General features: G+C 40.9%; 1 protein-coding gene across 5 annotated transcripts in view; it reads left to right on the top strand.

The window, feature by feature from the left end:
• Positions 1-1,428: 1,428 nt before the first annotated feature.
• The window catches only part of RBFOX2 (RNA binding fox-1 homolog 2), a 255,393-nt gene continuing 230,705 nt past the window's right edge, over positions 1,429-26,116 (top strand). For all 5 annotated transcript variants that reach the window (XM_089528090.1, XM_089528089.1, XM_089528088.1 and 2 more), the window contains exon 1: positions 1,429-1,736. In XM_089528090.1, coding sequence (XP_089384216.1) covers positions 1,524-1,736 — 213 coding nt within the window. In that variant the 5' untranslated portion in view covers positions 1,429-1,523. The remainder of the gene's footprint in view (positions 1,737-26,116) is intronic.

Below are 26,116 nucleotides of genomic sequence, written 5' to 3'. Positions count from 1 at the left end.
GGCAGATTGGATATGATAATAGATCAATTGCTTGCCTTGAAATCTGGTTGCATACCATTGCTGCTGTGGACTGGGCCAAATTTACAGCATGGAGGAATAATCAAACCATCAGCAGATCAGGTACCCTTCTATCCTTGAGAAGGGGGACTGGACTATTCAAACAAGCAGTGTGTGTGTATGTGTGCACATGCATGTGCCTTCAAATTGCCTGTCCACCTATGAATTTCATAGGTTTTCTTAGGCAAAGGATACTCAGAGGTAGTTTTGCCAGTTTCTTCCTCTGAAATATAGCCTACATTACCCAATTACAGATTTAAATGATTAAAGGATTAAAGCAATCCTATTGTTGATCCCAAGTAGAGTAGATCCGTTGACTAAATAGTGTTATACACGCACACACACTGCTTGTTTGAATAGTCCCTCTACTCAAGGATACTTGGACACCTGATCTGCTGATGGTTTGATTATTCCTCCATCATACTCCATCAGAAAGTCAACACTGATGTTAAATTGCATTAATTAAGGGGGTCGATTCTGGTTAGGACTAAGAATATGATTTGGGCTGCAATATTCCACTTGCTGTTCTGCCCAGAAATGGCTACCTCACAGATATTTTAAGTACCTCATAGAATCTGTTTTCATGCTGATTTGGTGTCAAACATTACATATTTTGGGGTGAGTGTGACCAGCAAATATAGGCAGTACCCTCATCTGATTTGTTTGGGGTTACCATTAGGGTTAGGGTTTATGGAGCAAGTGTGACCAAAACTAAATGTCACAAAGCTCCAAAACACACTGCAGAAATAATCCAATTTCAGACCGCTTTAACTGCCCTGGCTCAATGCTAGGGAATTCTGGGAACTGTAGTTTTGTGAGACATTTAGCCTTCTCTGCCAGAGTGCTCTGGTGCCACAATAAACTACAGTTCCCAGGGTTCCCTAGCACTGATGCAGGACAGTTAAAGCCGTCTCAAACTGGATTATTTCTGCAGTGTGTTTTGGACCTTTGATGCTGAGAAGCTCTGGGCCCCACAACAAACTCTAACTCCCAGAATTCCATAGCCTTCAGCCAGTGAAAGAGTTAAAGCGGTGCCAAAATGAGTTATGTCTGCAGTGTGTCTACTTTGGGCCTGAGGCAACTTGTATTCCTCCTCCTCCCCTCAGGCTAAACATTCCCTCAGAGAGACTGCCTTCCCGTGGCTCCGCCCCTTTTGGGCGCCGTGGCTCCACCCCTTCACACCAATTTCCGAAGTTTGCCGAACGTCGCGTCGTGGTGGGGCTGGGGCTGTGCGGCTCTCGTTTCCGGAAATTGCCGAAGGTCTTCGGCTTCTGCTCTCTCTCGCTGTCCTCGGCACTTTCCGCCGGGCGCGAGTCGGCGGCGCCTAGCCTTTTGGACCTCCTTCCTTCCTTCCTTCCTTCCTTGCTTGCTATCCTTGCTTGGCTGCCCGAGAGAAGGAGAGCGGTCTTTCCGTCCGCTTCTTGTGGGCCTCGGGGCGGCCTGAGGGAAGCGGGGCGGCGGCTCGGATGGCGGACGGCGTCCCGCAGCACCAGCAGCAGCAGCTCCTGCCCTCTTCCTCCTCCTCCTCCTCGTCGTCGTCGTCGGCCCCTCGAGGGCTGAAGCGGGAGCCCGAGCTGGAGCAGCCCATGCCCGCCGAGGGAGCCGAGAGCGGCCAGAGCAAGCGGCTGCGGACGGAGCCGGAGGCGGACTCAGGAGCAGCAGGAGCAGGAGGCATGCAGGTGAAGAGGGAGCCAGGGAGGGAGGGAGGGCGGCCTCGGACCCCTGCCCCGGAGGCCTCCCTCGGAGGGCCGAGGCAGGGAGGGAGCCATGTCGGGTGGGAAGGAGGGCCTGCTGCGCCTCTCCCTCTGCTCTCGGGGCCCAGGCTCTCTCCTCTGGGGATGGAGGAGGAGGAGGAGGAGGAAAAGGGGAGAGGGAGAGGAAAAGAAGAGGAGGGGAGAGAGGAAAGGAAGGAGGGAGAGGAGGAGGAGGAGGAGAAGGGGAGAGGGAGAAGAGGGAAGAGAGGAAGGGGAGGAGGAAGAGGAGCAGGAATAGAAAGGCCAGGGGCAGTAAGAGGAGGAGAGAGGAAAAGGAGAAGCAAGAAGGGGAGGAAGAATAAGAGGAGGGGGAGAGGGAGGGAGAGGAAAAGGAGGAGGAGGAAGAAGAAGAGTAGCAGGAGAGAGAAGAAGAGATGGAGGAGGAGGAGGGGGCTTGCTGGCAGTCCATGGCAAAGCCTGCTGGAGGCCCCCTCCCTCCACCCGAAGAAGCCTCTCTTTGTAGAAAATGGCGTGTCACCTCCGTGTAGAGCGTCACGTGTGAGCCTGGCACACAGGCACCGATGCCCTTGCCTCTTCTCCACCCCCCCCCCGTTGCCCACGTGCTGGTGGGAAGCAGCCCTTGTCTGCCCTGCTTTGTTGTTTTTGTTTTCCTCCTCCTCCCTTTGTTTTCCTTACACTCTTTAGAGACCTGGGTTCGAATCCTGACTTCGGCCGAGGAAGCCCACTGGGTGACCTTGGGCAAGAAGTCACACTCTCTCAGCCTCGGGGGAAGGCAAGGGCAAAACTTCCTCTCTGAAGAAACCTTGGCTGCATCCACACTGGAGATATAACCCAGTTTGGCATCACTTGTAACTGATTTCTGGCTGAAGGCTATGGAATTCTGGGAGTTGGAGTTTGTTGTGGGCCCAGAGCGGAGCGTAGCTCCGCTCTGGGCCCCACAACAAACTCCAACTCCCAGAATTCCATAGCCTTCAGCCAGAAAAAGAGTTGCAAGTGGTGCCAAACTGGGTTATTTCTCCACCAATCCACTATTGACACCACTTTAACTGCCCTGGCTCAATGCTGTGAAATTCTGGTTTCATGAGACCGTTTAGCCTTCACTGTCAGAGAGCCCTGGTGCCATGACATGCTTCAAATCCCAGAATTCCATAGCTGTTGAACCATGACAGTTAAAGTGGTGCCCACTTGGATCATCTCTGCAGTGCGGGTGCAGCCTTTTAAGTGCTGTAGCACCATACTGTAGAATAGTCCTGGGGTCTATAGTTTTCCAAGGTCTTTTCCAAGGTCTTTTTAGACTTCTAGTTAAAGTGGTGTCAAACTGGATCGATTCTGCCTCTTCTGGTGCCTCACAAAACTACAAATCCGACATGTCAGAACCTGCCACAGAACTACAAATCCTACTATACTGATGGACTACAAACTACAAGATTGACAGGATATTGTAAATTATTTTATATATTGAAATATATAAGCGGTGTCAATGTGCATTATTTCTACAGTGTAGAGGCACCCAAAGTTTTCTAGGCTTCCAATTCTTTTATATCCTGTGTGGAAAAACTGTAGCTCCTGTTTTATGAAACTGTTTTAGACTTGGCTTGTTCCTGTATCTGAGGTCCAGAACACGCTGCAGAAATAATCCCTTTTGAGACTGCTTTTACTGCCCTGGCTCAGTGCTAGGGAATCTCGGGAAATGAAGTTTGTTGTGGCACCAGAGCTCTTTGACAGAGAAGGTTAAATGTCTCACAAAACTACAGTTCCTAGGATTCACTAGCACTGAGCCAAGGAAGTTAAAGCGGTCTCGTACTGGATTATTTCTGCTGTGTGTTTTGGACCTAAAGCTGTAGTTCTTTGCACATGTATTTGAGAGTTAACCCAGATGAGCTGGAGACATGTTTGTGTTTACATTTGGTACCTTTGCCTAGCATTGGACTGCATTATGAAGAGACCGAATTCCTTTTAAACCAAGGGCAGTTGGAGTTAATACTGCTGAAGGTTTCAGCTCTTTGCATCCAGAAAAAGGGCACTTGCTCAGAAAGATGGCATACAAAGTTCATTTGCATTGTAATCTGCCCTGATCAGCTTGCTTGCAGCTCAAATGGACAGTTGGTCATTGATTCATATCTAGTGGGGATAGCTGTCATAAGAGTGGCCACTGCAATCAAAGCACAGGTTTACTGCTAGGATGGAAGTCCTGTATGGGTGTTATTGCCCCATAGTAGTTTTGTGTACACATTCCTGTGGTGTACAGACCTCAGATTTAGCTCCATCACTGCTTTTAATAAGTATTCAGCATCCAAGGAATCATAGATGCTTCTAGTGAGAGAGGAGGGAGGAACTGTTTTGTTTTGGAGATACGTCTACCAGGCATGTCAACTAAAACTTAGACTTCTGGATATATGTGATATATGGATGTCTATTACAATCTATACAACTGTGATGCTGTAGAATAGGACACAAGGGTCTAAATCAGTGATTCTCAAACATGGGTCCTCCAGGTGTTTCAAACCTCAGCTCCCAGAATTCCTGACTGTTGGCAAAATTGGCTGGGGCTTCTGGGAGTTGAAGTCCAAAACACCTGGAGGACCAAAATTTGGTCATCACTGGCCTAAATAAACATCCTAAAGGCACCAGATCCTTTCTGATCTTGGAAGCTAAGCATGGACAGCTCAAGTTAGTACTTGCACTAGAGAATACCAGGTGCTGTAGGCTATATTTCAGGTCCAAAAGTCACTGCAGAAATAATCCAGTTTAAGAGTGCTTTAACTTCCCTGGCTCAGTGCTAGGGAATTCTGAGAACTAGCTATTGAGATGATATGGATATAGAGATCTGGATACGAACTTGACATGAACATGATCACGACCAGGAAAACACCTCCTCATCTGCCTATTTTCCTTCAAATTTTAATCAAATGTTTTTATTGTTCTACTGTTTTTATATCATGATTGTTTAATCTTGTTTTGGCATTGGGATCGGGGGGTGGGCATAGTGATTGATAATTTTTTTTAATTGATTGTAACCTTGATGCATTTTACTGTTGTAACCTGCCCAGATTCTCTGTGATAGGGCGGCCTAGAAATAAATCTTTTATTATATTATTATCTATTAACTGTAGTTTTGTGAGACATTTAGCCACCTCTGTCAGAGAGGTCTGGTGCCACAATAAATTATAATTCCCAGGATTCCCTAGCACTGAGCCAGGGCAGTTAAAGTGGTGTCAGATTGAATTATTTCTGCAGTATGGTTTAGATCTTAGAGAAAGGAACTGGCAAAAAAGTATTCCATACCCAAGAAAACCCTGTGAAATTCATGAAGTTGCCATAGGTTGACAAGCAATATGAAGATACATACCCAGAATAAGTCATAGAATCATAGAGTTGGAAGAGACCACAAGGGCCATCCAGTCCAACCCCCTGCCATGCAGGAACTCTCAGTCAAAGCATCCCTGACAGATGGCCACCCAGCCTCTGTTTAAAGACCTCCAAGGAGGGAGACTGTACCAATCTCTGAGGGAGTGTGTTCCATTGGAAGTTCCTCCTAATGTTGAGGTGGACTTGCAAAGCAATCTTGCAAGCACCTTTGAGATTAACTGACAGATAGAAGAAGTTAGTAGCCTGAGCTTTTGTCTACAAAAGCTCAGGCTATCAACTTCTGTCTTTCAGTTAGTTTTGAAGGTGCTGCAGGATCCATTTGCATATGGATTTTGCAGCTTAACATGGTTAGGTTTTTGAATAAGACATGGTCAGTGGAAAAGGGCAACTGTTAGAATGAAGATAATTTGACAGTCTTACTGGTGAGGAAACTCTGTATTTAGAAGTTCAGCTTTTTTTAAAATAGCTTTTTGTGGAAAGTGAAAGAGTCTTAGGTGTTTATAGGCCTGTTACAGACAGCCAAAATAAAGCTGCTTCAAGTCACAGTGGAGGTATGGTATTTCAATGATGCATGCGTCCTAAGAATCCAGAAGCCACACCAAAGCCATGATCCAGTCCTTAGGGCTGGAGCGTGGCTTTGGTGCGACTTCTGGACTCTTAGGATGCATGCATCATTGAAACACCATACCTCCACTGTGACTCGAAGCAGCTTTATTTTGGCTGTCTGTAACAGGCCATAGAGTTCTTTTTGCTGCTGGTGGGTGTTGCCAAAAGCATGAATGAGGCTGTGGATTAACTTGTGAACAGTGAAAGTGAAACAGGATGAATCAGATACATAGCCAGGTGGCAGAGGAAGAACTTCCTATGTGTTAATAGCAGTCTTTGGTGTAATGCATAATAAGTAGATAATGTACTACAAATTGCATCAGTTGTAATTCCATTCAGTGCAGACTGTTTAAAAACATTATTTCACAAACTTAGAAACATGCTGAATTTTTTTCATGTGTTAAAGACTGGTTTGCTTAATTTCTTAGAAATGAACAATATTGAAAATGTACAGTAAGTAACCTAAAAAGATTATAGGATATCTTGAGGCAATACTTGGATCAGTTTGCACTTAATGATTTCTGCATTGAGACCTATATGCCAGCATGGTGTATTGGTTTGTGTGTTGGACTATGGCTCTGGTGACAGGGCTTGATTCCCAGCTGAGCCATAAAACCCACCTTGGGCAAGTTACATGCTCTCAGCCTCTGGAAGGCAATGGCAAACCTCCTTTGAACAAATCTTGCCAAGAAAGGTTTACCTTAGAGCCTCCATAAGTCAAAAACAACTTGAAAGCACACAACATGCCTTTTTTCCAGGCTTCCTGAAAGACATTGTTGCACCATACAAGTATACCCAGGCTTTGAAGTTTGCAGGAGAGCCTCATATCTCAGTCCTGCCACCTTGAGAGGTATGTTTTAGGTGAGAATGTGAGAGGTGGCTATTTGCTGCCTCCTCCCTGTTGTCCTTCCACTGGCAGGCTAAGACTTTTCTATTCAGGCAGGCCTTCAAGAACAGACTAACTGGGCAGGGGTTTTAAATGGATGAGCAGGTCTTTTCATATTTTAATTTTAGGTATTATTATTGAAGATTTCCATTTGTACTATAATGGGATGACTAGTTTAGGTTTAATTTTAATATATATAGTTCATTGTGTTTTATTAGTAGCTTTTTAAAAATTATGTTGGAAGCAGCCCTGACTCTGAGCCATGGAAGAAAGGCAGGATATAAATATAATAAATGAATGAATAATTTGTATTGCCAGTGAGCATGATTTGAACAACCAGATTCCATAGGTATCTTAAAATGTCAACAACAGATTGTTGTTAACAACGGTTAATGTTTCTCCACTCCAAACATACATTCGAGGAAGTAGGCTGAAGTCTACGAAAGCTCATGCTACCGACTTCTTTTTTCAGTTAGTCTCAAAGGTGCTATAAGATCCCTCTGAGTACTGGTTTTCCAGACTAACACAGCTATATCTTAGAACAGTTAATGGTTAACAACAGTTATGGGATTAATTTTTCAAGGGAATATTCTTTTTTTTTTTTAAATTATGTTAGCATATGGGCCCATGCTAGTTTAGTCTGGGTGTACCTCATCTAATTTATTCCCAAAGAATAAAATTCAGACTGTCCTTACTTGCCCCTCTTTCCCTTGAAAGAGTCTCTAGCCACTGTTTGCACGGCTGATATGGGTAATGCTAGCAAAGGAACTAGGAAGAACAACAAGTGTTCAGGATGCTTACTTAGCAGTGTTATCAGGACATGGTTGCAGCCTGGTCTTGAAAGGAGCAGGTTAGGTGAGATTCCACCTCATTGAGAGGTCCACTTCTGAAAAAAAAAGCAGTGCGGTCCAAAATACACTGCAGAAATAATCCTGTTTGAGACCACTTTATTTGCCCTGGCTTAGTGCTAGGGAATCTTAGGAATTGTGGCACCAGAGGTCGCTGACTAAAGAGAAGGCTAAATATCTCACAAAACTATAGTTCCCTGAATTCCTTAGTATTGAGTCAGGGTAGTTAAAGCAGTCTCAAACTTGATTATTTCTGCAGTGTGTTTTGGATCTGAATTCTCATCATTATTGCCCAGATCTTTGGCCAGGTTCCGATATAATGCTGAGGTAGAAATTCAAAGAATCATGGATTGGTTTATCATGAACTTGAAAAAAAAATACCCTTTTAGACTGCAGTTTACGGAATCTGCCAGCCAGCACCCTCCAGCTAGCAAGAAAACTTGGATCTGATTTGCTGATTGCTCATTGATGTCATTAAACTGCTTGCTCAAGAGAAAACCAGTCAATACAGTGGCCATGTTGGTTGGTGGATTCTGACCTTTTTCGCCCTGTGACTCCTTCTTGCTAATACAAGTAGTAATGGCTTGGTTGGTCAGGGAAGGGGGTTGTTTGGCCCTCCAAATTTTGTTGAACTATAAATTTCACGAGCCCCAACCAGCATAGCCAGTGGTGGGGGTGATGTGAGTTGTAGTCAAATGATGCAGTTCTCATCCCTGATTTACAAGATTATCCCAAATAAGCCAGGGATGATCATAAGGCAAGAATAAAACAGGATCCTCTAATGGAGAGGAGCATCATGAGGTATGAAATTGCAAAGGTTGGGGAGTTGGTAAGTGCCTCTTTAATGAGGCATTTACTTCCTAGGAACAAAACTTGGATACAGTCTCTTCATCAGTGACATTATTCACATCACTTACTACTTGTTCCTGGTATATTTCAGGGAAAAAATGTTGATGCAGATATTTCATATATTATATGGATCAGTGCAATAAATTAGGGTTGGAGGTTTTAAGAATTGCAGAAACAGCTGACTGCTGGGAGTATATACAGTATACACAGAGTATACTTTTATTTATGGTTGCTTAATATCTTTGGGAAAAAGTTATAATCTTTAGCTTCTCTGTTCTCTGAAATAGTCTGTGAGACAGGTTATTTTCCAAGTCCCAGAACTGGGGAAAAGGTGGGGTAAATAAACAAACTCCCAAAGTCTGGAAGAAAGTGACTGGCAGAAGGCCATCCAGGCCAGTCTCAAAGCTTTCTTGTTTTGCTTGGCTCTAAGAATATACATAGTATGAATTGAAATAGATGGACAATTTATTAAACGGAAAGAATTATTTATGTGGATCCAGACCTGTCATTTGTGATCTCTTTTCCTACAACACTGGATGGCCTTGGATTGCATTATATGCTGGATTTCATTATGCAGTGGAGCAGGTTCTAGAACAGAAGAACTGAATATAACTTTTAGTCACTGTGTATATGTGTTTCTAATTGCTAGAAATAGCTTTTTCTTGCAGTTGTTTATTTTAGAACTGAGAGCATAGAGGCCTGGTAAACTAAGGAGAAGACAGGAATGTTGAAAATTATGCTTGGGTTTCTTCTGGAGCAGGGTAAAAAGAGTTTTTGTCTCTTGCTGGTGCCTTTTGTTTACATAAGCTTTGTGAATTTTATTTGAAGCACTTGAATTTTATTTTCTGACCATATGTTTCTGACCAATTGTTTCTGTGCCAAAACTGTTTGTAAACTATGAGGTAAATTGTTTTAAAAATAACGCTCGCGGATGCTTTCTTTTGAATTGCAAAGTTAGGTTTTAGTTGGGGAATTACACTAAACTGAAACATTGGTTGACATCCTGTTAGGCAACCCCCCCTCGGAAGAAAAACCCTGAGAAAATCCTGTGACAGGTCCTCTTTAGGATTGTCATAATTTGGTAATGAAATGAAGGCATAGAATAACAACAAGATGTTGGATTTAATGGGCAACTCATTTTTTTTGCAGAGACTTGAATTCTGTTCTGATCATGTAGTGACCAAAATCCCCCACCAGTCCACCTTGTAGACAACACAGATTTTCAATGTGGCCATTTCCATGTTGTGTCCAGTTGTTCTCCTGTAGATGCATACATTGTAAGGATGTCATTTGCAGGAGTATCCTGAGGAGCTGAGGAGATCCTTTTGGATACCTATTGTAGCACATCTAACTAAACCTAGGAAGATAGTAGACACATCCATGCTCAACACCCCCCCCCCCCCCCGCAAACACATACAAGTCTGTTTGGGGTTTTCTTTTCTTTTGCTCCTTACAAGGTGGGATTGGGGTGGTTTTCATCAGAAGGTGCATCTATGAAGATGTAGCTGTGATACAGCATCATGATCTGTATGTAACAGAAGTTTCAGGCTGCTGAGGTTTGCTAGGCAAGTAATTTGGTGCTTGTTGCTGACACTGTGTTCCCACACTTTGAAAGCAATTTGATTCATTCTTCTCAGTTTGCAGCTTTCTGCTGCTCCAGCTCCTAAAAGCTTGTATGATGATGGTTGCTGGTCCCAATAGGTAAGACAGTGTTTTGCTGAGGCACATTAAAGCAACATCTTACTGACGCTGATGTTATTCTCTGTGTTTCTATGGTCCAAAACACACTGCAGAAATAATCCAATTTGAGACCACTTTAACTGCCCTGGCTCAATACTAGGGAATTCTAGGAACTGTAGTTTTGTGAAACGTTTCACCTTTTCTGTCAGAGAGCTCTGGTGCCACAATAAACTACAATTCCCAGGATTTTCTAGCACTGAACTAGGGCTGCTAAAGTAGCCTCAAACTGGATTATTTCTGCAGTGTGATTTGGACCTCTGTCTCAATCTCATATATAGTCATAAAGCTATTTTCTTACTGCCGTTTCAGGTCTATTTATACTTAGGTTTTAAAAAGATCTGTATTGGATTTTTAGTAAATTGCTCTGCTCTCAAGCCTTTGAGAGACTTTGACTTTATAATTTTGTGTTGTGTTTCCTGTGCCTGAGGCATAGCTTTTAAAGTAAAACTGAATGAAAATTGGAGCAGAAGACTTGAATTCACAGTGAATTTGCAATGTTAATGCTAAAATTGTATCCATTATATTCCGATTATATTTTGGGCTTCGATTTCATTTGTTAGTTAGGTTTGCTAGTAATGCAGGAAGAGTGATGTCTGTGTTAAAAAAGCTGTATAACTTGGTTTAGGAAAAAACATGATTGTGATTTTTGTAGGATTATTAAAGCCATAACTTTATGTTGAAAAATATAAAATGATAGGTTGCATGAAAAGAAGCGTTTGCAGCATACGTGGCAAGATGTCTGGAAAAATGTATCAAGTTGGAAGTAGTTTGCTGTAAGTAGTAAGCGGCTGATCCTCTACTCTTATAAATTACATTTTATGGGTTTGAAAGCATATTAAAGACTTTTAGAGATTAGCTTCTCTTTCTTTCCTCCTTGCCTTAAGAACTTTTATTTTATTGTCTAAGAACATATTTGTTCTTTCCCCCCTATGTTACCATGGGAATAAGAAAGGGAATGAAAGCTACCTCATACAAAATAATAAAATTATCATTGGTGACATATCTCAGAGCTAGGATATTTGAGTAATGTTTGTGATATTACTAACAGTTTTTTTTAATGGATCAGTATTAATAATAACTTCTGACATCTAACATCTAACTTCACCCTGACAACATAGGTAACATCCCACCCTTAACCATGCCCATTTTTATATACTTGAACCTGCATCTTTGTATCTGAGGAAGTGAATTGTAATTGTGAATATTAAGGCTCATGGTGTGATAATATTATTGTTCATGCTATAATAAAGTGCATGTTATGATAAGTCTTAATATAAGTGTCATAAAATTATTTGTTGCTCTGCTGCAAGAGGACAGTATGACTCCTTTTTGAAAACTGCAAAAGGATAATCAGATTCTCTCAAATGAATAACAAAGTTCAATATTTCCTTGCCATATGTAATACAAGAATCACTGGTCATTAATGTTATCTTGTATGTCTCTCAGTACAGTAGTTACAATGACATCTGTAATCCAGCGATGGCAGAAATACTCTAAGAAAGTGACTACATTTGTTAAGAACTGAGAGACATTATGGAGCTAACCAGGTTACTTGACTTCTGTTCAGTGCAAACAAGCAAATCAGATATAGAATTCCTCACAAGTCAGAAACTTTACTGCACAATGCAGACCTGTAGTCATAAATGTTTTGGTTAACCATATTGGATGACTGTGATTTATACGCACAGGGCTAAGTTGAAAATGTGTCAGAACACTGGTGCAGAATGAGCATTTAGGCTTCTGAGAATGAGCCAGAATTTCTGATTGCATTAACAACCATAGTGTGGTATCCTCAAACCTTTAACTATGGTCCAGAACACAGTGCAACAATAATCCAGTTTGAGATGTTTAACTGCCCTGGCTCAGTGCTAGGGAATCCTGGGAATTCTAGTTTATAGTGACACCAGAGCTCTCTGACAAAGAACGGTAAATGTCTCACAAGTTCCCAGAATTCCTTAGCATTGAGCCAGGACAATTAAAGCGGTCTCAAACTGGGTTATTTCTGCAGTGTGTTTTGGACCTATGATACCCAAAGGGCTGTCTCTTTCAATGTGAACTTACTTCTATGTTGCATTTATGAAGAAAACTCTGATTCCTGTTTTGCCTTCTGAAGAAGTGAGGAGGGTTGGAAATAATTTTAGTGATTGAACCTATATTCTGAAAAGCCTAGCTCCCGTGATGTTTAGTTAATCCCATCTCCTGCAGAATATTTTCAAAAAAAAGTGTTTCCTTGAGTGGAAGCTTTTTGTTTTGATTTCTGTCTGGGATTTGTTGCTCATGATGCTCTCTGATGCTGTTGTGTAGTTTGTTCAATTGGCTTCACAGTGTAATTGATTTTGTGATCATTAGAGGCCCTGAAGATCCCATTTCTTAGACATGCGAGAGGGATGTACATTTTTATATAAATCAGCAATGTTGGTTTTCTCTGCTTTCGAGTCAATCTCGACTCATGACGACCCTGTGAATGAGACGTCTCCAAGTCCCCTATCCTATATCTCCCTGCTCAGGTCCTGCAGCCTCAGGCCCATGGTCTCCCTGATTGAGTCCATCCATGTGGCATGTAGTCTTCTTCTCTTTCTACAAGTAACACTGTCTTTTTCTAACAAGTTGTGCCTTCTCATTACGTGGCTGAAGTATGACAACCTCAATATAGTAATCTTGACTTCCAGAGAGAGTTCGGGCTTGATCTGTCCTTGACCCCATTTGTCTGTCTTTTTACCTGTCCATGGTATCATCAGCACTCTTCTCCAGAACCACTTCAGAAAATAATTAATTTTCTTCCTATCTACTTTCTTCACTGTCCAGCTCTCACAAGCCTTACATGGTACAGTGGACCTTTGTTATATGCTGGGGTTTGGTTCCAAGATCCCCTTTGTATAACAAAATCTGTGTATGCTCAAGTCCCATTAAATATAACGACATAGCAAAATTGTGTTCCTTATTAAAAATGGAAAATCAAGGTTTGATATTTGAGAGTTACACTTTTTTTGAATATTTTCAAACTGTGTATGCTTGAATCCATGTATACAAAATCAGTGTATAAGAAGGGCCGACTGTAATAGGGAATACAATGGCTTGAATGATTCTAATTTTAGTGTTCATAGCTGTCCTTCCCATTTCTAATCTTCTGATTTTTTTGACTGCAGTCTCCATTCTGATCAATGTTTAATCCAAGGTATGAGAAATCAGTTGCTTTCTGGTGGTTCAGTGTTGTTATTTAAAATACTGTGTACTATTACCTTCATGTGTACTGTGGGCTCTTAGTATCTGCTAGGGTTTCGCTGCAGGACACTCTGTGGATACCAAAATCTGTGGATGCTCAAGTCCCATTGTATACAATGGCATAGAAAAATAGTGTCCCTTATATAAAACAACAAAATCAAGGGCCTGTTACAGACAGCCAAAATAAAGCTTCTTCGAGTCACAGTGGAGGTATGGTGTTTCAATGATGCATGCGTCCTAAGAGTCCAGAAGTCGCACCAAAGCCACGCTCCAGCCCTAAGGACTGGAGCGTGGCTTTGGTGCGGTTTCTGGACTCTTAGGACGTATGCATCATTGAAACACCATACCTCCACTGTGACTCGAAGAAGCTTTATTTTGGCTGTCTGTAACAGGCCAAGGTTTGCTTTTTGGAATTTATATACTTTTGGAATATTTTCAAGCTGTGGATAGTTGAATCCAAGGATAAAGAATCCATGGATATGGAGGGCTAACTTATAAGGTGTATATGAAATATAAGTGAATTTCATGTTTAAGTATGGGTACCATCTCCAAGATATGTCATATGTGTATATGCAGATATCTCAAAATCTACCCACTCAATCCAAAACACATCTTGTCCCAAGCCTTTTGGATAAAGGGTAATCACCTTGTAGTACTAAAGTGGCAGATACCCATAAACATTTAGTGTTGAGCTAAACTTTTAGAGTTGAGATAAATATTTACTGTTTTCAAAATGTGTTTGTGTGTATGATATATTCTGTGTTGTAGTTTATGGAGGTGGTGTGAAGGTGCTAGCTTGGTAAAATAGGCTACTTGTTATTTTTGGCAGCGGCGGGGGGGAGGAGGAGGCAGGCAGTGTGCCGTACATTTCATATGTGTTGTACGTTATCCCCTGCAACAGCAGACAGATTTATGCTGTTAGGGTTTCATTATCTAATCCATCTCTGATCAGCCTGGATAAACCCTGTTTGGCTAGTACTGATCTTGTTAGTGGGGTGGCATAAAGCTGCTTGAGCTGGGATTGGGACAAATCGGATCATGGCTGCTATATGAATCCAGGATTTATTTCTTGTAGCAAGGGCGGAAGACGGAGACCAATAGCTGCAGCATAATATCTGACCTAAGTGGTTTCTTTCATGCTGTGCTAAATGGCAGATGTGCTGCATTCAGGTTGGGAAGGTTGGTTAGTTACATAAAAGAGTTCCAATAATCTTCATGCTGTTTTTCTCCTCATGTGACTTAGCATTGCTGCTCTGGTATCTTAACCATGTGTAATCTTATTTTTTGTTGTCATGTTGGAACTATTTTTAGGCACAGAGTTACAGGTAGATTGTTTTGTGTATATATCACACACATGCGCTAACACACACACACACACAGCTAAGTCACCATAGTTTGCAAAACAGTTTGGGTGAGAAAATGTGCATGTTTGAATTGCTATGCACAGGGTAGAGTTCTTGCATGCCAGATGGTGATAGGGAAAAGCAGAAGCATTTGTAAACAAACCTGTAGGATTCTTGTTATCTTACAATGTTCTCGGAACTGACAGTGCCAACAGTGCAAAAACACATGCCTATTATGGAAGGGAAGCAGTTTTGCTTACAGAGTTCTGCAGAAGGTCCACTGTATCCCTTATTCATATCAGAATATATCTTCACTTGTATTATCTTGCATCTTCTCTTAAAGTGCACCTTTGGTTTTCCTGCTACTTTCGTACTGCATTTTTGCTTCTGTACTACCTGCCACCCAGAAATAAATCAGCTCTGTGCTAAAGAATATCAGCTTTGTCTTGTAGTGCCTTCTTCTGACAGTGTGATAAATTTCACAAACTTTTAATAGAACTGCTTATGTGAAGTCAGAGTGTTCCAACTTAAAAAGTGAAAGGTAGGAATTCGAGAGAATACCTGTATATGGAATTTTACCTAATCAGTTTTTTAAAAGAGGAAGCCTAAATACCATAAAGGCACCAAATCCCATCTGATCTTTGAATTTAAGGGAGACAGACAGGTACAAGACAGGTTAAGGTAAAGGAGATAACTGATTTACTCTTTTTTCAGCTGTGCATCTATACCTAATCAAACATGTCAAATCATTGTTAGCTAGTACTACTTGAATGCCAGTGAAGTAGGTCATAATAGTACCTGATGCATGTTGCAGTATAGATTTGGCATCCTAGGTTTAGCTGTGTCTTGGTTGGCACTGGCATTATTATTATTATTATTATTGCATTTATATCCTGTTTTTATTTCAAAATACTATAAGACTTTATTCCCACACCATCCCTTTATCCTCATAAGAACCTTTTGAAGTAGTTGAGACTAAGAGATGGTGACTAGCCGAAGGACACCCAGTGAAGCTATGTGGCTGAGAGGGGATGTGGACCAAGATTTCTGGTCATAGATCTACTTTCTAAGCACTGCATGTACTGGTCCTCAACACTGAAAGAACTAGATGACTTTCTCTCTGTGGGAGTGATGCTTTCATTAGTAAGAGGGTTAATCTGTATGTAGTATCAGCCAAAACTCTGTATCATAATACATGACTGTGGTTCTCTCCAAGAAAAGTCACCCACATATCATATTCATTCATTCTTTGCTTGAGGTATATAATGACAACCATTGTTTTCTATAGTAAATCATCATGTTTGGAATAAATTGTTTGCTGAGCAAACCATTTAGATTTTTCAAAAAAGCATTTTCACTTTTCCAAAACGATAGAGCTGTTCTCTATACAAAATATGAAAGGGGTCTTCCAAGGATGTTCAACTGGCTGCATTTTCTCTACAGAAGGAGGTGTTGTTAACTTTCCTTTAATCATCAACTCCTGGCAACCCTGTGGATGACACATCTCCAAAACCCCCTATCCTTCACTCTTCCTCTTGGGTCCTGCAGATTCAGGCTGGTGAGCTCTTCCACCTATCTGGTGTGTGGCCTGCCTGTTTCTATTACCTGTCAGAGCAACTGCTGGGGTCCAACAACCACTGTCAGCAACTCAAACGATTCCTGTGGTTAAATCAGACCTTTTGAGCAGAGCTAGCAATTTAGAAGCTGAAGCGTGGCTCCAAAAGCAGTTGAGATAACAGCAACTGGATGTCTTCCAGGAACTGAAGCAATGCAGGAACCTCCAGGGACACTTAGCAAAGTGATGCAAGACTTCTACTGATAAACCACCAGAGAAGCAAAGTCTCGCAAAGTGCTCTTTATTCACAGTGCTATAATACAAATACAGATCTCCAAAACTCCAAACCATACCAAACCAACTCCTACTACAAACCCGCAAGCTATCACTTGCAACCCCTGGGTTTATATAGACTCCAGACCATGTGGTCTCCCAAACCCAGTGGGTTCCTGTGTGTAACCATGCCATGTGTCCCCAGACACAAGGCTTCATCATCCATGGCTACGTGCACCTAGACACTGAAGTGTCCTTGAGCCAATGAGCATCAGCTGTGCTGATCAACCTTGTCCTTCTGCTGAATGCTCATGGCCAAACACACACACATCAAGCATTTTCCTGTGTGCTGTGTTTTAACCCTTCAAATCCCTGGCATTACCTTCTACCTTTCCTAGTATTATTGTCTTTTCTAGTGAGTCCCGCCTTCTCATGATGTGGCCAAAGTATGACAGCCTCAGTTTTGTCATCTTGGCTTCTAGGAAAAGTTCTGGCTTGATCTGTTCTAGGACTCATTTGTTTGTCTTTTTGGTCACCCACAGTATCCTCAGCACTCTTCTCCAGCACCACATCTCAGATTAGTTGATTTTCTTCCTGTACACTTTCTTTATTGTTCAGCTTTCACATCCGTACATGGTAATGGGGAATACAATGGATTGGACAATTTCTAACTTCAGTGCTTAGTTGTATATCTTTATACTTTAGGCTCTTGTCTAGTTCTTTAATAGCTGCCCTTCCCATTCCTAGTCTTCTTCTGATTTTTTGACTGCAGTCTCTGTTCTGAACAGTATTTGATCCAAAGTACAGGAAATCTTTAACTATTTTGATTTCCTCATTTCAATTTGAATTTATGTAGATTCTCCATGGCCATCATTTTTGTTTATGGTCAGCAGGAAGCCTGCCTTTGCAAGTCTGATATTTTCCGCTAGCAGTATGGTGCCATCTGCATATCTTAAATTGTTGATGTTTCTTCCCCTTCTTCTGAATCTAAACCTGCTCTTCATTTGATATTTTCTTTATACAAGTTGAACAAATAGGATGATGGAATGCAGTCTTGTATTATCCCTTTGTCAATTGGGAAGCATTCTGTTTCTTCATATTCTGTTCTAACAGTAGCCTCATCAGGACTATCAAATATAGTGCCTCTCTCATTTCTTTAAAAGCCATCCATAGCTTTTCATGCCCTATGCAGTCAAAGGATTTGTTATAGTTTATAAAGCATATGCTGATTTTCTTCTGGGATTCTTTGCTGCACTCGATTAATCATCATAAGATCTTAAGTAGTTCTCTCATAGTTGTCCTTCCAGTACAGTCTCCATTTTGATTTATGACTGGGACATGGTATAGAACATTTTTGGATTATTTCACAGCTCCACCATGCCTAGTTTACAGGCAGATGAAGGCCCTTCCTCTTTAACTACTGCCACCCTGACCTTGGAGGGAGAGAAGAACCAGCAGTATCTGCTGGACTTGATCCCTTTCCCCACTGCCACTGTCTTCTCCTTTTGTGTCATGTCTTTTTATATTGTAACCTGAGTGTAGGGAACTGTCAAATTAACAATCTGTAAGACCTTTGAGAACCTTTATGGCTGAAGAGCGGGGTATAAATACTCTAAATAAATAAATAAGCAAATTGTTTTCATTATCTGTTTTTAAGTTACATATATCATCAGAGTCATTATTTTTGTTTTCTTAATATTCAACTGTAGTGCTGCATTTAGGCCACAATAACCAAATGCTGGAGAGGAGGATACTCAGCCTAGCAGCAATACATGTGAAAAGAACCTTGGGATTCATAAATGTATTTATTTAATTGAACATAACCCAGCAGCAAAGAAGGCAAATAATATTTTAGCCTGCAGTAATAGAATCGTAGTTTCCAAGACAAGGGAGGTCATGTCCCACTGTAGTCTGCACTAGTCAGGCCTCATCTGGAGTACTGTGTTCAGTTCTGGCCACCTCATTTTAGGACTGATGTGAACAAGCTGGAGTAGGTTCAGAGAAGGACAATAAAGATGATAAAAGGTATAGAGAACAAAACAAATGAGGAAAGGTTGAAGGAGCTGGGCCTGTTCATCCTGATGAAGAGAAGAATGAGGGGTGACATGATTGTGCTCTTTAAATATTTAAAGGGATGTCACAGAGAGGAGAATGCAGGTTTATTTTCAACTATTGCAAAGGGAAGGATCAGGTCTAATGGTTTTAAGTTGCAAGTTACCTATGGGTTCCTTCCAACTCAGTGGTTCTACTTCTGCACTTTCATTCTTAATTTTCAACAGATGTCCTTCCAGGTGTCTGTGATTTTTGGTCAGTAATATGACATCGTCTGTACATACTAAATTATAGGTTTTCCATCCCTCAGCTTTCATATCTTTTTCTTCAAAGTCTAATCTCACGTGTGTGTGTGTGTGTGTGTGTGTGTGTGTGAGAGAGAGAGAGAGAGAGAGAGAGGAAGTAGGATAGTTTGATAATTATAACCATTAGCTGGGGAGGTGGAAATCATTTTTGTTTCCTTTTTGTGCCTTTTTGTTATTCAGTTATTTTGTGTAGTGGTTAGTTTATGTAGTTCATAGCAGTAGCTAGTTTTAGATTTGTATTGTGGAGTTTTTTGGTAGTTTCATCATATAAGTTGTTTTACATTATTAAAATGATGTGTTAATGTAAAAAATATGAAGGAAGTACAGTGCGTCCTCGCCTTACGCGGGGGATCCGTTCCGGATCCCTCTGCGTAAGGCGAATTCCGCCTATGCTTGAGCCCCATTGGAAACAATGGGGTTCGTGCGCGGCAGCGCGGGTGTGCGCGGGGCGCAACGGGCGCACGCACCCATTCAATTGAATGGGACACGCTGCCCCTTCCGCCCCGCGTGCGCGCCGCGGCTTGAGCGCATATGCTCAAGGCCGCGTATGGCGCGCCCGTGTATGGCGCGGGCGCACTGTACTTAAGTAGGAAGCAGGGTTTGATTATATTGGTGCATGGAAGAAGAAATTTATTTCCATTTGTGAGGACTTTTTGAAAAATGTTTTTGAAAAATTAAAGTAGCTTATATAGTTATGTGATTTATAAAACAATCTAAATCATTGGCTAGAGACATTAAAAAACTTAATTAATGAAAAATTAACCCTGTAACTGGTAAATTAATACATAAATGTGTAAATACTTTATTACCATCTTAGACCAGTATATAAAAATCAATTACAAATATGATTGCAGTATGTAAGTTTAGCATGTTTTACTTCATTAGGATCTTTTAAATGTTTGTAATCATACTTGTAATTGATCTTTATATACTGGTCTGTGACTGTAATAAAGTATTTACTCACTTACATACATTTGTATATTAGCAAAACCACAGTATCAGTGCCTTTAGAAATATAAAAGGTGCAACAGTATTCACTTACCTCACAACACTCAAAGAGATTTGCTTCTGACTAAACACACACCCACTATTCCTGAATAAATGCCTTTTATTATACAGATTCAAAGGTTAAAAAATACTGAGCAAGCTTACAAGTTCTCTAGAACCTTTTAATCAGGCAAGATGGCCAATGGGCCACTGAAAAGTGTTCAGAGTCCAAATTATGAAGAAAGTAAGTAAGTAATTTATCAAAGTTAATGCTCCTTTGCCTAGCAGACGTGAGCAAATTGGTAGAGATTATTATTATGCTTTATTTATATAGTGCTGTAGAGATATCAGCCCTAACATACTGGACAGAAATTGGTAGGTATTTGGGTGAGCCAGGCCAGTTTTTCTTTTAAACTTGCTTTTATTGAAGTGCTGAGGTGTACCTACAATTGTGTTGTCTGAGTGATTGTATGTAAGGAATAAGAGCATCCAGCAGTGAAATGAGTAGGCCAATTAGAGGGCCAACTAGTTCCAGTTTGCTGGAGCGATATGTTGAACAGCATTTTATAGTTGCATTGAAGTGACTCTAAAATGCAACTGTCATGCTACAGTGCCAGTTCTACTACTCAAGAATTAGAACAACTTTCCCAAGTTCTTAGATTTAATTCACTTTACCAGCCTCTTCTTTTCCATTTTTTATTCTGTGCTATTTTTTAATAAAACCAGTCCTGAATTTAGGTCAGATCCACTGCTCTTGTTGAACAGACTACGAAGTACACATGTTTCAAAGTGTTCAGAGTCCAAATTCTGTTATTTGAGGGTGAACACACTAGTCAGTTTAGCATCCAAGTCTGATAAAGTATGTGGCAGTCCTCAGTATTTTCTGTATTTTCATTTTAAAACTAGAAAGATCTATTATCCAGCTATTATTTCAAAGTTTCTTATACAGCTAAATGCGATCTGCGGGAATTCTCTCTATTAGCCTTCACCTGACAGTTGGGTATATTTTATAATGCTTGTTCTCATTTCAGTTTTCTTTCCAGCTCTTTAAAGACCACCCACACGTGGGCATTCCAAATTAATGAGATAGGATTGGGATGGTAATAGTATGTCATGTGTTATTCTTGTGATCTAGCCATGTGATGAAGGAATGGGAATTGTGACAAAATGCCTCTGTTACTTAAATAATGAGGTCCTGCAGGGAGACATTTGAATGGGGTGCTGGCTGTCTTATATTTGCTTTGCAGTAGTAATAATATTGGGGTGTCTTCAGTGGTGTACACAACACTTACAACTTCAGTGGAAAGAAATTTGGGTTGTGATTTTTTGGGATAATTTGGCTGATAGAAACTCTTTTCATTATCTAGGCTGACCGAGACCATAAATCTGTGATTCTATTTGGATATGTGGAGGATAATAAGAGTTTCACCATTTCGATTGATTGAGGATAATCCAGTAGTTGAATTTTTATTAGATTGCTTTGTTGTTGCACTCTGGTTAGTGGGCAGTTTAATCATGCAGCTGCAATTGGGGCATTTCTTCTGGGGATAGTGGTTAAAAGCATAGATAGAGTATTTATCTGCCCTCTTCACCATTATGGTTATGTCACACTTCCTTCCAGTGTGTCTTGTTGTAGCAAAGCAAAATTACTACTTAGTGCTGTACTGTAAAAAGCAGGGGGGAAAAAGAACAGTTGGGACCCATTTCCATATTGCAGTATGTGTTCAAATTCTTTTCTGTGTTCTAAGAGAAGTAAGCTAAATAAGCATTCTTATGTAATGCTTTTCTGTAATAACAACAAATGCTCTTTCCCTAGAGGCTCTTGAGGTCCTGAGATCTGGACAGTGCTCATGCTCTTCTCTCAGTACACAAATGTTACAGCTTTTTTTGGTCTACTTATTTTAGGAGGCCCTTTCAAATAAATAGAGTAATTACTATCATCCGAGGCTATGCCCACAACTGCTGACCCAACAAGGTCTCACTTAAACTTTATTTAGTATCATGTGGGTTGGTATAAGGCTGTAACTATGATGGCAGGCATATCATTTGCTCTCTGTGGTTGCATTTTTTTATTCTAGGGGCATTTTTTTCTTTTAGGGGTCTGTAGCTTACTTCTGAGAGAGATGGAAAGTATTTCAGTTTTTGTTGTTGCTCAAGGATTCACCTTTTACATTTTCATTTACTGACTTTGTTGCTGGTTCAGCAAGATAAGGTATAATCAAACAGAAAAGACACAACTATTCCTTCCTTCTCTTAATGTTAATTTAGGGTGCATGTACATTGTAGAAATCATGAAAGTTGACACCACTTTTAACTGCCATGGCCCCATCCTAAAGAATGTTGGGATTTGTAGTTTTGTGAGGCACTCTTTAGCAGAGAAGGCTCAAGACTTTGTAAAACTACAAATCTCAAGATTCCACAGGCTGGATATATAGCATTGAGCGTGGTGTGAAATTGCATTACTTTTACAGTGTAAATGGACCCTAAGACTTTCTTACTGAAAAGAAAACTGTTGTTCTATGCCTAAGGGCCAAAATACCTTAAAGGCACTAGATCCTGTTTGATCTTGGAAACTCACCAAGGTCAGATGGGAGACTGCCAAGGAATACCAGGTGTTGTAGGCTGTATTTCATAGGAGGGAACTGCCAAAACCATCTGCTAGTATGCATTGCCTAAGAAAACCTTATGAAATTTATAGGGTCACCATAAATTGATGGATGACTTAAAGGCACATGCACACACACATGCTGGTCTGTTTCAGATCAGCATGGCTAGGTTCTGTGTATGTCTTGCTACCTTTTAAGAATAACCGTGGGACGATAATCTTGTGATGGCAGGTTTGTGCATGTGCAGGCACCAATTGTATCTGTATCTCAAGGTAGCTTTGTGCACACAGAGACCTATGCACTTTGTCCTCTGCTGTGCAAACAGGGACTGGATTATACTTAACCTTTTGAGAGTAATATTTATTCCTGTCATCATGTTATGTATTACTTCACTTCCTTTCTCCTAACTTTTCTTCTGGATTTTAAATGATGGCAGAAATCATATTGTGCTGAATCTCATACGAGGTCCATTCAAACCCAGTTTCCAAAAGTGCTTCTTTCTCTCCTCTCTTCCGAAAGTTAATCCAGCCTGCTTGGTGTTGCCAGTTTAAAGACGTCTGTGTGACTACTAGCTATTGGTGGCATTTCAAACTTTATGTCCTTGCACTTTGAAGGAAATTCCCAAGCTCATATGATGCTTAAAGTGCAGTGGTAGGCAGCAAATTAAAAAAAAAAGTTAATTGTTAATGCAAATGACAGTGGTGCACCACTGGCATATATGAAATTTTCAGAAAATTTGTTAATATACACTCTGTTTTTAACAGGTAAGTCAATGCAAAGCTTCTTGGAGTTCACTGTTAAAGAAATTTTCAGTCTCTGAAGGGTGTCAGTTCAATGAGTTTATGAAACTGGAAGGTGTTGTTCTTGACCTACCATCAATAATGAAACATTAATTCTAAATGTGCACTGTTGCAAGTTTGCTTGTACAACCTCATATTAACAAGCGTGTCAGGAAAGAAAAAGACCCTGGAAGCACCTATAGCTTCAAAGGGGAAAAAAAGAGGTCCAGATAGATGTAAGCCTCTTGAATGACTGACTAAATACTGTACATCCAGTATTTTTTTAATGTGAAGTACTGCAGAGAATGCCTGCAACCTATTGAAAGGAAAGGCAGTTCTCCTTTTTTTTGTCCAGCAAAAGGTCAGTCTGGAGAGGTCAAGGGCCATAATATTGGCTTACAGACTGCATGCGGCCCAGCCTTAGAGCTACATTTTGCTTGTCCCTGCTTTGTATGGTAATACTCACATATGACACGAATGAGACTGTCTTGTTTCTATGCTTAACTGAGCTACATTTCAACTGCAAGAAAGAGATCTCAGTAGTGTTTCAATTGGCCTTCTTTTGCTGTTTAGTTTAATGACCCATTTCATTATCTGGAACAGAAGCTTTGGATCTTCCAAATGAGATATAGCGATGGCCTGTTCTGTTCAAAAGCACCTAGCTAGGGCCAGCAATGTATGGATTTGATCCAAATTAATGCACACTTGGGAAGTCAATGACATTAACTTTGGCCGTTCTCATAGGGCTGGATCCAGATCAAGACATGCTGAATTCTTAACAACCACTCCTACTCCAACTCCTCTGAAATTCAGTGGACTCTGATGAATGGTGCGTGGAACTGATGTAGGCATGAGAGAACAACATTCCAAAATGGAGAAGTGTAGCTTGTACATGTAGCTTCTATTTGAATTTTGAAGGTCTTCCTCAGCAGTGTTGCCAATTTCTGGGGAATTCCCCAGAATCCAGGGAATTTAATTAATTTCTTTCTGGGGATTTTGACTGAATAATAATAATAAGTATTGGGGAATTCCGGGGATTTTGGATTTTGGTAAAACATTCCGGGGAATATCTTTGAGCCTTGTTAATAATAATAATAATAATAATAATAATAATAATTTGTATACCACCCTATGGCAAACCAATCCGGGCAGTTGACAACAGTAAAATATAAAATATAACAATTAAAAACACTTCATCCCTCCCCCCTTAAGACAGTATTAAACAGTATAACATATTAAAAACACAATATCAAAGCATAAAAACAACAATTAAAAACTAAAACCCCTGATATCCCTCTGTTGATCCTCAACCATCACTAAGATGGGGCCACGGGAGGAATGAGGGAATCAGGGAACCTGGGCCAGGATGGTTAATCTGGAAAGGCCTGCCGGAAGAGATCCGTCTTGACCGCTTTTTTAAAGCTGTCTAATGATGTTATCTGACGGATCTCATTTGGCAGGTCGTTCCAGAGTTTGGGGGCGACAGCAGAGAACGCCCTCTGGGAGGTCGCCGCAAGCCTAGATTTTAGAGGCTGCAGTAAGTTCCTCCCAGAGGACCAGAGAGCGCGGGGAGGATTGTACGGGAGGAGGCGGTCCCTGAAATAGCTTGGACCCAAGCCATTTAGGGCTTTAAAGGTGATAACCAACACCTTGTACCGGGCCCGGAAGCTGATAGGCAGCCAGTGGAGGGACCTCAAAACTGGAGTAATGTGGCAACACTGTGCATCAGTCCCCAGGAACATAGCACACATACTCAGCAGTGTATTCTGAACCTCACAGGATCCTTTGGAGGAGGTATTGGGGGCTGCCAGTAGAGTCAACATGGTGCAGTGGTTTGAATGTTGGACTAGGATTCTTAGAGACCAGAGTTCCAATGCCACTCAGCCTTAGAGGAAGGCAATGCCAAACTTCCTCTGAACAAATATTGCCAAGAAAATTCCATGAATTTTGGGTTGCCTTAAGTTGGAAATTACTTTAAGATGCACTGCAACAAGAACAATAATAAGAAGGTGCTTCTAAGGGGTGGTGGTATTCAGGGTCATTTCCCACCAGCCTTATTTTATGCATTTTAATCTAGATTCAGTCAAACAAAAAGTGCCAAGGCTATATCAAATTCCTAAGGGATTTGTGTTGGTGCTGGTGAGCAAATGTTCTTCTTGGCTGCCTTCAAATCATTCCTGACTTATGGCGACCCTAAGGTGATCTCATCACAGGGGTTTCTTGGCAAGATTTGTTTTGGGGGGGGGGGGTTGCCATTGCCTTCCTCTGAGGATGGGAGAGTGTGACATGCTCAGGTTTACCCAGTGGCTTTCCATGGCTGAGTGGGGATTTGAACCCTGTTCTACCGCATCCACTCCCAACACAAACTGTTGCACCACTCTGGCTCTCCTGTTGTGGGCAGATGACTATAGGGAATTTAATGTTAAAGGAAAGTGGTAAAGCTGGTGGGGGGTGGGATGCTATTTTAGCCCCAATTTTTTACTTTCAATTTTAGTATTGTTTTAGAGATGTGATTGTTATATTTATTTATATCCCGCCCTTTCCCCCAAACTGGGACTCAGAGCAGCATACAAGATTAAAAACAGTACAATTAAAAACATAGAAAAATGTTACATTAAACAGAATTAAATTATTACAATATTAAAACAGATTGTATAAAAAATAAAATATAGTTAAAAAGATAAAGCTGTTTAAAATACTTTAAAAGAATACAATATCCACCCCGTTCTTTAAAAATCTTCTGTTTTATAAAGCCAACTTTGAAGAATAGTCATATCCTAATGTCTGGGTAATGGCAGCAAAAAGAATTACTATAGCTCCTGAGTGATTTTTGTTTGGAAATATTCTTTACTGCTTAGAGGGGAATCCAGTGGTTATATGCAGATAGTCTGCATAACATGTCAGTGGAGTAGTTGCAGATGGTT

Source organism: Sceloporus occidentalis, unplaced genomic scaffold (genome assembly GCF_023333645.1).
Source record: "Sceloporus occidentalis isolate IW3139 unplaced genomic scaffold, rSceOcc1.0.p SCAF_5, whole genome shotgun sequence".
Taxonomy (NCBI): domain Eukaryota; kingdom Metazoa; phylum Chordata; class Lepidosauria; order Squamata; family Phrynosomatidae; genus Sceloporus; species Sceloporus occidentalis.
This window is presented reverse-complemented; position numbering and strand designations above follow the sequence as displayed.